The sequence below is a fragment of the Podarcis raffonei genome, chromosome 9 (genome assembly GCF_027172205.1).
Source record: "Podarcis raffonei isolate rPodRaf1 chromosome 9, rPodRaf1.pri, whole genome shotgun sequence".
Taxonomy (NCBI): domain Eukaryota; kingdom Metazoa; phylum Chordata; class Lepidosauria; order Squamata; family Lacertidae; genus Podarcis; species Podarcis raffonei.
In genome coordinates this window covers 2,444,159-2,459,457 of record NC_070610.1, presented here as the reverse complement: position 1 = coordinate 2,459,457, position 15,299 = coordinate 2,444,159, and the positions used below count along the sequence as shown (strand labels likewise).

The 15,299-nt window shown below is 42.5% G+C and overlaps 1 protein-coding gene across 4 annotated transcripts in view; it reads left to right on the top strand.

Annotated features, from left to right (window-relative positions):
- Window positions 1-15,299, top strand: part of UBE2Q2 (ubiquitin conjugating enzyme E2 Q2) — a 39,410-nt gene that overhangs the window by 14,389 nt on the left and 9,722 nt on the right. For all 4 annotated transcript variants that reach the window (XM_053402662.1, XM_053402663.1, XM_053402665.1 and 1 more), the window contains exons 3-9: window positions 2,247-2,351; window positions 3,204-3,260; window positions 4,098-4,235; window positions 4,628-4,712; window positions 11,790-11,850; window positions 13,543-13,633; window positions 13,878-13,936. In XM_053402662.1, the coding sequence (XP_053258637.1) occupies window positions 2,247-2,351; window positions 3,204-3,260; window positions 4,098-4,235; window positions 4,628-4,712; window positions 11,790-11,850; window positions 13,543-13,633; window positions 13,878-13,936 (596 nt within the window). The remainder of the gene's footprint in view (window positions 1-2,246; window positions 2,352-3,203; window positions 3,261-4,097; window positions 4,236-4,627; window positions 4,713-11,789; window positions 11,851-13,542; window positions 13,634-13,877; window positions 13,937-15,299) is intronic.

Sequence of the window (15,299 nt, the reverse complement as noted above, 5' to 3'; positions counted from 1 at the left end):
ATGCTTTCTGCATCTAACAATTCTATGCTTGTTTCCTAGCCTGTGGCTTCATCTGCTGCTTAATAGCATCCCACAATAGCACCACATTTCCTGGTTATCTAAGGTTGCTGGGCAGGGAAGGATGTGACCAACTTTCTACGACATGAGTTTGTAGCTCAAACTGGGGCCTTAGCTAGTTCTGCTTCTGTAAGCCAAGCATGTTACCTTCCCAAGCAAGTGTTGGTAGAGGCCCTGCCTTGACCTAGAGATCCAGAAGCTTTAATTCTCCCTCCTCTGTCTGCCATGCTCTGCATACAGTCGTACCTTGGAAGTCGAATGGAATACGTTCTGGAAGTCCATTTGACTTCCAAAACGTTTGAAAACCAAATCACGGCTTCGCCAATCAGAAGCCATGGAAGCCCCTTCAAATGTTCAGGTTCGAAAAGGACATTCGCAAACCGGAACAATCATTTCTGGGTTTGCGGCGTTCAGGAGCCAAAACGTCCAAGTTTCAGTGAGTTCGACAACCAAGGTACAACTGTACTCAAATTTAATTAATTTGCCTGCTAGAATCCTATGCTATAGTTAAAATCCACTGAGGGGGACTGTTTGGGTTGCAGAAGCCAGTGCCTTCTGTTGGTTGCTTAAGCATTTAACAGTAGCTGGTCATTATTTCTCCACAGTAAAAATGAGGAGTTGAAACCTGCTCACTCTTATTTAAAAAGGAGCTTCAGGTGCTTGGGAAAACAGTGGCACTGCACGACGAAGCCAAACTTGACACGGGGTCTTATGGATGCCACTAAATCTGCCTTGTTGTTTAATGGGCTAATCCTAAAGAAGTCTGAAAAACCTTGAAAGTAAATCATACTGGATACAGTGGGATAGAACTATCTAGTAAGCATGTTTAGGGTTGCAGCTTTAACATTCATAAAGAATTACACAGTAAGTGCTGTACATTTTGCCCAAACAAAAATCTGCAAATCGGTCTAATAGATCTTTCATTGACACTTCCACGCTGAATGTGCCATTCCTAAACCTGTCCTTGAATGGAGGGGTATTTAAAGGGAAACAGCATTTTGCAGGCTAAAAATAGTATCCTATGGGCTCTGAGCAGAAGAAGCAAAACACTGATGTATTGCCCGAGATCCATAGGTGGTCACAGGTGGTCATGTTATTCCCAGCTGTTAATCTGTGCTACCATAGGTGCAAAACTCAGGTTACATGTAGCTTATTGGGAGACAAAATTCTGTCTGTTTTGGGCTGCTGCCAGCAAATGGATCCTCTCCTCTTGCCCTTAACACTTGATAAAAACTAGGATTTGTGTGTATGTGGTAAAAGTAAAAGCACTTAAGGCCCAGATGAATAGGTGCTTTGAGTGTGTGTGTGTAAAAGTGGTAATTTTCATAGGGCTGGAAGGAAGTGCAATTGCCAGGCCAAGGCAGAATGCTCTGCAGAGCAGGACATCTGATCGGGGCAGCAAAGGCCTGGAGTAAGCAAGGTGTTCCATTTCCAGGGTCTTGCAGGACAGGTGGGTCCGGATGGCACAAGCCACAGAGAAAATTTATTCCTGGTACCAAATATTCTGTCAGACACCGGATTTCTATAAATTTATTTCTGTAAACAAACTAGATGTTTGTTAGTTTTTGAAGCGAGTCTGTCTGTTCTGGTGCAGTTAAGACTAGGGCTGGGTGATGTCTGGTTTTCAACATCATGATATATCAGCAGCTGAATACTGAAATATGCTGATATATCACGATGTCGGCAAAGCCATTGCCTTGAGTCCTACCCTCCAAAGCAGGAGAAAACAAGCATGCTCCCTCTTCCCTATGACAGTCCTTGAGATATTTGAAGATAGCTAACACATCTCCTCTCTGTCTCCTGTGCGTATGGAACTCTGATACATCATGGAGAAGGGTTCAAGCGAATCCTTGTCTCTGATGTGCACACTTCAATGCTCAGGGTATGTGCTTTCAATTGAGCAGTTCCTCCAGGTGGTGCTGGCAGGTCAAGAGGACCGTCCTGCGTGCCCTCCCAGAATAGCTGGATAGATACAAGATGGAGGCTGTTGCTTTATTAATCTGAGTACCAGGAAATCTAAGACTTAACAACTTATAGCCTTTGTATATTATAGGGTTTATTATAGTTATTTGTTTAAGAGGTGGGTATTCTCTTTGTTGGGCACAGGATTCAGGGCACAGCACGGCAAACTTTCATTCAAATAAAACATGAGAACAAACCATTCACAAGCCATTTTACTTGTTTTGTAGCTTCTCCAACAATTGAAACGATTGATATGCGACCTCTGCAGACTATATAATCTTCCTCAGCATCCTGATGTTGAAATGTTAGATCAACCATTGCCGACCGGCCAGGTAAATCCTAATGTTCCTCTGACTCACAGGTGCTAATGGGTCTGCTTGATGTTTGGGCTGTGGGCACAGATTGTTGAACCCCCCTTAAGCATGCTGCTGACCAGACATAGGAGTGCAACATGGGTTATTTTTTGTGGTGTGTAAAGGTGACTAATTCACAAATCATTTCTATGCAGAGCAAGTGGTACTCATTGTCTTGTTAAGGAAAACAACATTCCTCATTGTTTGAGATGAGTATTGTGTTTATCTTTGTGATGGAACAAAGCAGGGTAGGCTTATAAAGAACTTTTAGGTTCTGCTGCTTAGTCAGTTCCAATGAGGGCGAAGCTTTCCTGTCTTCTTGTTCCTCCCTTACATGCAAGATGCTTACTCTCCTCCAGCTTTAAGAAGCTCACTGTGGCCTTCGTAGCGCTGCCTCATTGAGAATTTAATCTCTCGCCACTAGACACCTCTCCGTTTCTAATGTTTTTTCCAAAACTGATAGTTCTTTATCAAAGTGCAATCAGTGTGTGCATATGTTTGCATCTTTGTGTGTGCTTCTTTATAGCTCATAAGCTCAATTCCTATTTTCAGTAATGGTGTTTAGCATTTGTAACATGCTTTTGAGTGTTCTAAGCATATCATGTGCATTATCTTGTAAACCCTACGGGACGAAACCTCCCTGAAAAGTAAGTGAGTGTTGTTACTGGGAATGGGATGCTCAAGCTAGCATGTGTTGTGGCCATCTAGTGAGATTATAGCAGAGGTCGAATTTAAACTGACTCAGCCTCTTGGCCGCTAGCATACTTTTTCTTTTTTCTTTTTTAAACTGAAAGTGATAGTAACAAAGAATCTGATTTTGTTATGTTCCAGAATGGAACAACGGAAGAGGTTACATCAGAAGAAGAGGAGGAGGAAGATATGGGTGAAGTATGTCTGTGTGCACATCTGTGCACGCACGTCTGTGCATGCATGCGCATGCTTTCCTGTAGTAGTAGTAGTAATAAATAAATTTATTATTTATATCCTGCCCATCTGGCTGGGTTTCCCCAGCCACTCTGGGCTGCTCCCAATCGTATATTAAAAACACAATACAGCATTAAACATTAAAAACGTCCCTAAACATGGCTGCCTTCAGATGTCTTTTAAAAGTAGGATAGTTGCTTATTTCCTTGACAACTGATGGGAAGGTGTTCCACAGAGCACTACTTCTCGCAGGGAGGGAACTGCCAGAAGGCCCTCGGAGCTGGACCTCAGTGTCTTCGTTATTCTTATTCTGGCTTCTATCATTCTTGAATCTCTCTAGGGAAGGAGGAGTGGAAACCATGGGGAATCAATTGAAGATCTGCCCTCCTAAAGTTCAATAACCCTTCTGTGTGCAATTCTTATCCCACCCAAACAGCATTGTGCATATCTGTCTGACTGCCAGGGACCCTGCAGTGGAGCTTCCCTTCGCTCCTATGCACTCTCCTCCCTGTGTGCATATTCAGCCTGAGATAACTGGGTTCAAAGCAACGGGGGGCTTGTGCTTCCCTTTCCCCTGATCCAATAGTGCACATTTAGGGCAGGGGGAGAGAAACAGCCATGAAGTCTCAATTGCTTTTGTAAGCATTTTGCCAATGAGATACAGCCGCATTTTTGCCCTTGTGTTCTCCCCCATCCCTGCCCTGTATGAGAAACCCTGACTGATGCAAAGCACTAAGGCACATGAATTTTGCTTTTGTTGGCCTTGTTCTTCTTAAGTAGTATAGTAATTTTGTCTTGTAGGATATTGACCTGGATCATTATGATATGAAGGAGGAAGAACCTGTTGATGGAAAGAAGACAGAGGATGATGGCATTGAGAAAGAGAACCTGGCAATCCTAGAAAAAATCCGAAAGAGTCAAAGGCAAGACCACCTAAATGTAAGAGGCGATCAAACAAATAATAGCATGCTGTAGAATGCATACAGCATTTCATTTTCTGCACCGTTTCTTGCAGGAATGTATGTACTTTTAGCACACTTCCGTAAATTTCATAGCTATATTGGGAGTTATAAGGTTACAGTCTCTCCATGCTTTCTGTGTATGTCCTTATTCTACTTATACATATAGAAAGAATTTAAATCACTTTACCAAAAATGTACTGTTTTTTCTACCTTCCAACTTGTTAAATATTTAAAATTAGTGTCCTAAATGATTGTGCCACTTTTTCAATATTGATCATTGGTAGCCTTCTTTTAAACAGCCTTTTAATGGCCCTCGTACTGTTCTTTTAAGAGTTTTATCAAATCAAGCTACCCTTAACTTATTTTTAGGGTGCAGTCTCTGGGTCTGTCCAGGCTTCAGATCGACTTATGAAAGAACTCAGGGATATATATAGGTCGCAGAGTTACAAGTCAGGTAAGTATCTGCATCTTTTATGAGCAAAATCATAACGTTCTATTCTGATCTGGGCTATGATATGCAAAATTAAGGCTGCAATCCTATATAATGTATGGCAGGGGTGGCCATTGTGGTGCCTTCTAGATGTTTTTGCCATGCTGACTGGGGCTGTTGGGAGTTGGAGTCCAAAACATCTGGAGGGTGTCAGGGTGGCTGCACTTGATGTAGAGTAGACTTGCTTGTGCTGAACTATCTGGGACATAGCTATGAGTAGACATGCATAGATTTCCGTTGTAAATGTGCCCAAATCTGAAACTGAGTAAGTGGCTTGTTTTGCCTTCTTTCCTAGTGTCTGTGCTATCAGATTCTGAGCTATTCCTCTGTTGCACTCAGTTCAGCATTCATACTTTTAAGAATTTTTTTTTAATGAAATTATAAACATTGTGCACTTTATCAAAGTGTCTCAGGTGAAATACTAAACAACCATCAAACAGTTTGAAATCTGTGTTAAGTAAAGAAAACACAAATACCCTCAAATTTCACAGTCCTGTCCACCAGTCACAGGACTCCCTCTCTGAATCAAAAATCAATTGCAAATTCCCACACAGAAAGAAAGTGTGGGAAACCCCAGCTTTTATCTGAAGAGTGTAATATCTAGTCTGTCTCTGTATTTGATTACAAATGGCCTGGCCTTGAAAATGCTTTTCCTGAGAAAACCATTCTCCTTGCCTCTCTCTTGTTAATCAAATCACAGTTGACCGTTTACTCTCCCAGCTTACCAGAAAGTCCTTGTGTTGCATTCCTAGTATGTACTCCACATTCTGCAGGTCTAAATCACCAGTTGATTTCCTCCACCTCTCATGGCTGCTGCATATTTTTAAAGGCAGCACTCCCTAACTTTGCGTATGAAGGGCAAAGGCTGAAATTTTCTGCCATTGTGCTCTCTCTCTCCTTAACACAGAGCTAAAACCTTGTTCAAAGACTACAGCATGATCCTTCCAATAAAATACAACAAGTTGTGCAGAATCCTTGAGTTCCCTATGTTTATTAGCATATATGAAACTGGCATGCTCCAGGGCTTTTGCCCTATGTTCTCTTGAGGAAAATTGTGCATTTACTTGGTAAACAAATGCTTGTAGATTTTCTCCTATAGATCAGCACAGCCAGCCAATTATCTGACTGTCCTCTTCATTCTGTACGTAGTTCAGTTCCTGAAATAGCACAGTAGAGGAGTAAGACATTGTTTGACCTGCCTCCATATTGAGTTTTAAGGCTTTTTTTCAGTAGTGATTTTTTCACAAGGTCAGGCTGTGTCTAGGAGCCTCAGTGGCATTCATAGGGTGTTAATACTGAGCACAAAACCAGGCATTTGGTGCTGGCAAAGGTGTATACATCTGAGTGTGTCCTTGCAGCTGCAGAAATATCGCAAGGGTTCCCAGAGGCTGTCAAAAACTGGCCTTGACTTTTGCGCTTCTATGAGAGTTTGAATTGGGTGGCTACCTTAACTTATTAAAAGGGTAGCTAGATTTTTAAAATTTTATCCAGACATCTTTACTGAAAGTTCAAAAAGTACATACTTATATGTGCACTAAACATGACGAGACATAAATAAAAGAGAGAAAAAGAGAAACAGCACCCCTGTAGAAGGGAAAATAAAGGGGGGAGGGGAGGAAACCCAAAATTATACTTTACAAAGTTGTTATTGTACTCCACCAGATCTTAACCTATTACACTATTTGTAAGAATGGATTCCAAATATCATTGTCCATGGCAAGTCTGTGTTTATATGCAAGTTGTTCTTATGTTGCGAGTTTGTATAAATCTTCAATCATAGAAGGGAGCTGCATTTTTATTTTTCCAATTCTTCAGTATCCATCTTTTTGCTGTGGTCAGGGCACGGAGAGTCCACTCATATTGTCCTTTTGTAGGGTTCCATGTGCTTGAAAATATTCAAGAGGATACTTTGCTTTGTAAATGTAAGGTTGTTCCATACAGTTCTGTTGATGGCTACAGTTACCTTCTGCCAAAAATATGTCAGTATAGGACAATGAAATAACATGTTTTAGAGAAGTATTATCCCTATTGCATTTCCAACAGTTAGATACGTTAAACAGCCCGAAAAGGGTAGCCATAATAACTGGAAAGTGCAGCCCACTGAAGATACGGAAAGGAGGAGAGGCTTTTGTAGAGTAATACTTGGATTTATTGAACTGAGCTTTGAGTCTTCTTAATGGATATTGACAAAAAAGGTAATTTAAATTAATTGCACACATTTTAAAAAAATTACTCTTTGAAATATGATTCGTGTTTGTAGGTGGCTTTAATTTCTTATATTAGATTTGAACACTTGTGCTAAGATTTTATTAACAAGAGATATGAAATGGGAGTATAAGAGTGGGGGGAAAGGTTGCTATAACTTATATAATGGCATTGCTTTCAGGGATTACACGTCTCTGCGGGATTTAGAAACTTAAAAACCCTTTGAAATTAAGAAAGTTTTTTAATAAGCCTTAAAAGGAGCCAGGATTTTCCCGAGGGTCCGTGCCTGTCATAAAATCATGGAATTGTAAAGTTGGAAATAACCCCAAGGGTCATCTAGTCCAACCCCCTGCAATGCAGGAATCTCAACTAAAGCATCCATGACAGATGACCATCCAGCCTCTGCTTTAAAACTTCTAAGGAAAGAGTCACCACCTTCCAAGTGAGTCCTGTTCCACTGTTGAATGGCTCCTACTGTCGGAAAGCATGTTCTTCCTGATGTTGAGTTGGAATCCCCAGTTCTGCCTTCTGCATTAAAGAGGGTGAGACCTGTTTTATGGAAGCAAGCCTGGTATGATAGTTGTGACTGGTGAGAACATTCTAGGTAGGGCTGGAGGATCTCAAGTGCTTCATTGGTGTGGCATCTCAAAACCAGAAACATGTCTAGCCCTTCAGCCTGGCACAAGGGGCAACTGAAGTATAAAAGGGCTATGTGATTGGAGGAAGAGACATTCCATGGGAAACTCAGGATGGCATGGATACATGTGCAAAGCCCCCAAGGCAGCAAAAGTTTTGGATCACTGGATGGTTCTCAGTAGATGGAGAAGTGTTTTGGTTTTTTTACTCCCAGCTGTTTGACAGCAGCAAGAACACATGGTTGTTCCCTCACCCCTTCATTCTGTTGAAATGAAGGCAGCTTGGGAGAAACCCAGGAGTGGGTATTACTGTGGCAGGACTGAGTTTATTCATCCCAGTTTATTATGGGACACAGGAGGCAAATGCTGCAGTTCCTTGCACAATATTTTTGCACCTGACTTTGCCCACTTGCTGTTTCTGGATGTGATTCTAGTTGATGATCCTCTTGGGATTATTAAAAAACAAACTGGTCGATCCCACAAGTCTGGTTCAGGTAGGGATGTTGAAAGGTACTCTCTCTAGTTTTTGACTTAAATGTGTCTAGCTCTGGAATAAAGACTATCCAGATGCATTGCATCTGCTTTTAATAAGGCTTGCATGGTACTTGTGCTTCCTGGGGTGTTCCTGGTTTCATTTCATGTCTGGGGACTTACCTATCCGTGCTAAAAAGAACGCATCCTTAAGACGCGGCATTCTTAATCAGTGCCAGGGTGTTTGCTATCTATAGATATAAGCCCTTGCCACACAGCTAGCTAGTAATCCCGAGGTAGTGTTGTGTTGTATTTGCTCTTACGAAAGGCCCCCATATGAACCGGTGCACCTTGGAATAGAAGTGGCTTGAGAGTGGAGATTCTATCAGCTGTGCATTTTGACAGTATCCAGCTGCTTCATCTTCAGACTGCAGTCTGAGCTGAGCACTGACACTGGAGATAACAGTGAAATATTCACAAAATGGAAGGATTCTTGTTTTTAGGGGCCTGGCCAGCTTAATTAAAAATACAGGAGTGCTTCTGGCATCCCACCTCCACTAAAGTTCCCAGTTCATTTTCCCATCTTGACCACAAATCCGCTCTTCCCTCCATAGCTGAGATGGGGAACCTGTGTCCCTCCAGATATAGTTTGGGGCTGATGGGAATTGGGAGCCCAACATCAGCTGGAGGGCCACAGAATTCCCATCCCTGCTCTAGAGCGCCTAGGTGAGTGTGAAAAGGTAGATGCAAACATTCTTGCAAGTTCAAAAGATGGCAGCCCAGGAAGACAACCCACAAACAAGGGAGTTGTCTGCTGATCATTTGCATAGTGGACCATTATATGTATGGACTGGTGGTTCGGCTTCCTATGCCTGCCCTTTGAATTAATTTGTTGTTTATTTGTTTAAAATTTGGAACATTAATAAAATCATTTGGGGCGAAAATGCCATGCCTGTTCAAGGAGGCCTGCTGCAGTCATTTGTTTGGGTGGGTGTGGGATGAACCAGTGCAATCTTACATAGACAAAATCCTTCATTTCTTTAAATAATCTTCCAACCACTCGATGCCTCTGCAACTCTGTTTCCTTTAATCCTTAACCAGTTGTTATGGGAAACTTAGTTTTACAGAAACTCCCTTCCCAAACTCTTCTCCTCGCCCCAAGTGTAATATTGTGTTCTACTAAGGCCAACAGAATCTCAGATCAGAAAAGGCAGCTTACAACTGTAAGGCATGATGGCACTGGCAAGAACTGCAAGTGCTACTCTTGAATCACTGCCTTCTTCTATGCATTTGTAACCCGTTCTTCACTCAGGGAACCTAGCAGCCCCTTGCTCTGGTTATCTCTCTCTTGGACTCCTGCAAAGTACTCTAAGGGGGGGCTACCTTTGAAGGTGACCCGGAAACTTCAGCTAATCCAGAATGTGCAGCTAGACTGGTGATGGAGCGGCTACCAAGACCACTTAACACCGGTCTTGAAAGACCTACATTGGCTCCCAGTACGTTTCTGAGAACAATTCAAAGTGTTGGTGCTGACCTTGAAAGCCCTAAACGCTCGGCCCAGTATCCCTGAAGGAGTGCCTCCAGCCCAGACACTGAGGTCCAGCTCCGAGGGCCTTCTGGTGGTTCCCTCACTGTGAGAAGTGAGGTTACAGGGAACCAGGCAGAGGGCCTTCTCAGTAGTGGTGCCAGCCCTTTGGAACACCATCAGATGTCTTCTAAAAGTCAGATAGTTACTCCTTGACATCTGAAGGCAGCCCTGTTCAGGGAGGTTTTTAATGTTTGATGTTTTATTGTGCTTTTAATTCTGTTGGGAGCCGTCCAGAGTGGCTGGGGAAACCCAGCCAGATGGGCGGGGTTTTATTTATTTATTTATTTATTTATTTATTTATTTATTTATACCCCCGCCCATCTGGCTGGGTTTCCCCAGCCACTCTGAACGGCACCCAGATATTATTATTATTGCTTGAGCAGGCAGAGAGAGGCCTGCCTACTTTTCGCAACATAATCGCAACTGCTAAGACCCCACTTTTTATTATTTGTAAGTCATTTTAAACTAACTAGGAGATTTCCCTCTAGAGATAGCATCTCTCCAGGACTTTCTTCTTTAGTTGGGGCTGGCAACATAGACTGTTTGGCACTGGAAAGACTGCATAAACTGGCTAAATTTTGTAGCTTCTTCTATTAATACAAATGCAGGAAAGAAACTGAAAGGGATTTTCCTGGCCTTTTTATTTGCTTTATCTTCTCTTCCACATAATAATAATAATAATAATAATAATAATAATAATAATAATAATTTATTATTTATACCCCGCCCATCTGGCTGAGTTTCCCCAGCCACTCTGGGCGGCTCCCAATCAGTGTTAAAAACAGTACAGCGTTACATATTAAAAACTTCCCTGAACAGGGCTGCCTTAAGATGTCTTCTGAATGACAGGTAATTATTTATCTCTTTGACATCTGATGGGAGGGTGTTCCACAGGGCGGGCGCCACTACCGAGAAGGCCCTCTGTCTGGTTCCCTGTAGCCTCACTTCTCGCAATGAGGGAACCGCCAGAAGGCCCTCGGCGCTGGATCTCAGTGTCCGGGCTGAACGATGGGGGTGGAGACACTCCTTCAGGTATACAGGTATACACATATTTGTGTGTGGCATTTTGAAAGCCACAGAATGCCCTCGTTTTAAAAATACATTCTTGGGGATTTTCTATATGCTTATTTGCCTCATTCAGCAGCAGGTGCTGCCCCGGGAACCTCAGCGGATGTGTCTGCTTGCAGATCAGCTGGGACAGGGGTCAGCAACCCGCGGCTCCAGAGCCCCATGTGGCTCTTTTACACCTTTGCCGCGGCTCCAGGGCAGATACTAGCGAGGGGAGGAGGCGCATTGTGCGCCCCAACACTCCCCACTGTGGCGAGCGCTGTACTGGCTGTGACGTCGCATGGGGGCGGTGCGTGCGTTAGTCACGCACCGTCCCGACATCACCTTCCCGCCCGCTGTCAGATCGGAGGGCAGCGGCGCGCATGCAATGGTTTTGCGGCTCCCAGTTTTTTTTCCTTCGGAAACGGGTCCAAGTGGCTCTTTTTGTCTTAAAGGTTGCAGACCCCTGAGCTGGGAGAAGGCGCAGTCATTCAATATATGTGCAGTTGCTGCCGTTAGAGTGTTGCTGTTATTATTTTTACTGAAGGTGCAAGTAGAATGAATCAATAAGCTCTTTCCCTGAGACATTCTCTACAAGCTGTTCTTTCCTGCAGCAGGAGGTTTCCCTGGTGTGAATTTCTGCTGCAAAATAGAGGAGAGTTTGTGGAGGAAAGGTGGAGAAAGAGTCAGGGAAACCCTAACTTGTCGTGGAAAAAGGCTGCAAGAGGTTGTCCAGGCACATATAATTCATGGTACTGTAAATAGTGTCAAAATAGATGCTGTAGGTTTTCTGAAGCTAGGCACATGTGGAGCCAGTCAGTCTTGTAGTGGAGGGTATTAGGAGTGCCATGTAGGAGCAAGATATAATTTTGCCCTCAGATACAAAGGTAGGATTGCTCTTATTAGTGAAGTTCTGCTTTCATCCAAACAGCTCTGTGCTGCTGAGGAAAAGAGAGGACCTTGCTCATTCAGAACTCAGCATCTCTTTGCATTCAACCTTTGTGGAGTTCCAGATCGCTATCTTGGGTTTGGGTGTGGGTGTGTTTTCTAGTAACAATGGAAGCAAGCAACTCTTTTCATTTCCATTTTCTGCAGGGATTTATTCAGTGGAACTTGTAAATGACAGCCTATATGACTGGCATGTAAAACTTCTAAGGTAAGTTCACTTTTCCCCACCCCAACACTGTCCTAAATCAGTGGTTTTGCTATTGATGGATAGCTGGGTTGGTGGATGAAGGTGCATGATGACAATAATTTGATGTCCGCACCTAGGAAAGTTGTATACTATGTTGCAGATTAGCATATTTGCTTAAGGTTAGGGTTGTCACTCTAGACTTTTTTGTAGCTCTAATTGGCTAGGTCACTTGATTAGCCAGTGCATCTCTTTTAAAAAACAGACTTATAAAACTGCAGAGGGCTGATACTCTTGCAGGAGAGGCATTCCTTCCTGTGTAACGTAAATCAGTCCCCATTGTGACACAGTGTACAGTGGTACCTTTAATTCTCAAATTTAATTAGCTCTGTAAGTCTGTTCCAAAACTTTTTACAATCTAACAAGATAATTGATCCATAAAATGAAAGCAATAATCAATGTTCTGTACTATAAAATAAATAAGACAGTATTGTAGATGATAAAAATTAAAATTATTTTTTTTCTTGCCTGCACTGATGATAGTCATTGTTTGGAGGGGGGGGGCTTTTATCCATTTCCACAGTCACACAATCAATCAATCAATCAATCAATCATAAAATGAAAAACAAGCCACAGTCACAAAAATGAAAAAGCCACACAAACAAAAAAGCAAAAAATAGCAAAAACAAAAGCACCAATTATCACCCCAGAACACTGCAATCAGAAACAGAAGGCTTTAATTTTGGTAGGGGCGGGCCTTAAATTAGCTGCTCAATGATGCAAACGGAATGAAAAAAGCCTTTATTACGATGGGGGGGGCTTAAATTTGCTGTGCAAGGGTAAAACGGGATGAAAAAAGCCTTAATTACTATGCGAAGGACTCAAATTAGCTGTGCAACAGTGAAAACAGAAGCTCAGGAGCATGTTCGGCTTCTGGGGCAAAGTTCGAAAACCGGAACACCTACTTCCGGGTTTGCAGCATTCAAGTTCTGAGTTGTTCGGGAACTAAGCTGTTTGAAAACTGAGGTACCACTGTATATTGTCTAAACCTTGTTTTTATTCATACAAGAGGTGTTAAACAAGACACAGCAGCCCTGAATGCTGCATCTCATCTATTCTTCTCCTCACCCAAAAACCCCTTCCTCCTCCCCAAGGCTACAAACTGTTCCTTATACATTTCAATAAATACATAAGGAGCATTTCAAACTGCTTGCTATTTATCTAACAGGTTTATAAACTGTTCTCAAGAAAGAACAAAAACAGTTCCAAAAACAGTTTTAAAAATATGCACCAAAACATAAAGAAAATAAAAAATTTAAACTGTTTAATTAACATCCTTCTTTAAGAATTCAAAGCCTAGAGAGATGGGCATTTTTTTTATTAAGTCATACATTCTTTGAGATTCCTGTGAAACAGAGAGTCTTAGGATATGGAATCTGTTCCTCAAGACTCCTAAGTCTGCAGCTGATGTGCAGGAATATTCCCTGTTCTCTGATGACTCCAGCACTGCCCTCCAGAGAAACACTTGCCTGCAGCCAGGATGTTCATTAGGACCCTTAACTGCAGGTGAGCCACACCCTGTAAACAGCTGTCCTTTCGTTCTGAAGGAAATGCTTCACTCAGCATGGCACGGCCTAGTTGTTTGCGAAAGGTAGTGACAACCACTCAGAACTGAGCAACTCAATCCTTCTGCTTTTCCTCATTCTCCTTTGGTAGGGTTGATCCTGACAGCCCTTTGCATAGTGATCTTCAAGTCTTAAAAGAAAAAGAAGGTGTAGAATATATTTTGCTCAACTTCTCTTTTAAGGTAAGAGGAAAATAGTATCCAGTGTGTGAAAAAAATTTCATTGGTATGTAAATCCAAAGCAAATAGTTAACAAGAATTATGTTCTTTAATTTTATTGAGTCTCCTTTGAGTAGAACTTGTTTGGATACAATCCCATATTGCAAATAAAAATAATTAAAATATAGGACTTCAGAATGATGTATTTGCAACAGGGCATCAAATTTAGAAAGTTTTTGACTTTTGGATTTACTTTTCTTGTTCTTAGGATAACTTTCCCTTTGATCCTCCATTTGTGAGAGTGGTCTCTCCTGTGCTCACTGGCGGGTAGGTGTTGGTTTTTTTAACACATACACACACACACAAACAAACAAACAAACAAACACAGTGTTTCGTAAGAATGTGCGCGCACACACACAGTGTTTCTTAAAAATAAATCACAAAGCTGTTACATTAACATTTGGGGAGTTATGTTTTAGCACATGGTTCTGTGGCCACCTGATGTTGCACTGGAAGTCTTATGCAGTGCAGACATCTGTCATAGACAGCAGTGACCTAGGAGGTTTCCTAACTTGGCTCTACCAGGATAAGTGTTCTTGTTAGAATCATAGCATTGGAAGGGACCATGAGGGTCATCTAGTCTAACCCCACAACTGTGCACATTCTTGGGCAGGAAGACAAGCATGGTACAGCTGTTGCAGGTCACTGCAGCAGCTCCCTTGCCATCCATGTCTCTTGGTCCTATGTACCCCATGAGACAGCACCCCAACCTCCCCCTCAAAACACCCCTGTTTACAAGTCCTGGTCATGAGCTCCCAGAGACTGCAATCAACTAACTAGAACTGTTGTTTTAATGGAATTTCTGTATTTCCACCCTACAAATGCATTCAAGGCAGCTTACAAATATCCTGAAACAGCAATTGTACAGCAATATCAAATCTAGATAATTTAAAACAGCAATACCAAAAAAAGAACACCAGGAGCACCAGAAAAACTAAAGCCAGGCTGCTTATGAGCAGTTATTCAATCAGGTGGTACTGAGGGCAACAATAAAAACCATTTGGGAGGGAGTTTTACAGCTGGGAGTGCAACCCTAGGAAAGCCACTTGCCTCTCTTCCAAGGGCGGGGTAAAACATACAGGACGTCCAGTGACTGACTCTCCTGCCAGGCTGGTTCATGTAGGAAAAAGCAACCCATAAGGTACCCAGTTGGGACCAGGTTACTTTAAGTCACCTCACTTGCCTGCAATGAGGAGAAGAAGATGAGGCTGACTTACATTAATCTCTCTTTTAAAATGTGTTGCTTATACACCAGCCCTCTTCTCTCCAGAGTTTTAATTAATGTTCCCTTGCTGTGCTTGTGCCTTTTGAGAGGCTGGAGCGGGTGTTGAGCACATTCTCCTTTTTCTGCAGCAGCCATAGGCAGGGTGCATTGGCTCATACTGCTTGTGGCGTAACAAGAGTTGTGCTAGATCAGACCAAAGGCCTGTCTTGTCAAGCCTCTTTTTTCCCCAGTGGCCGTGCAGTTGCTTCTGAAAAGCTTGCAAAGAAGACATGAGGGCAGTGGCTCTCTCATGCTGTTGGTATTCTGAGGCATCTAGACATCATGATTTGTATTCAGATTACCTTAGTCCCCTTCTAAAGGCATATTGGCTAGTAGCCATCGCCACATTGTGCAGCAGCCAGTTCA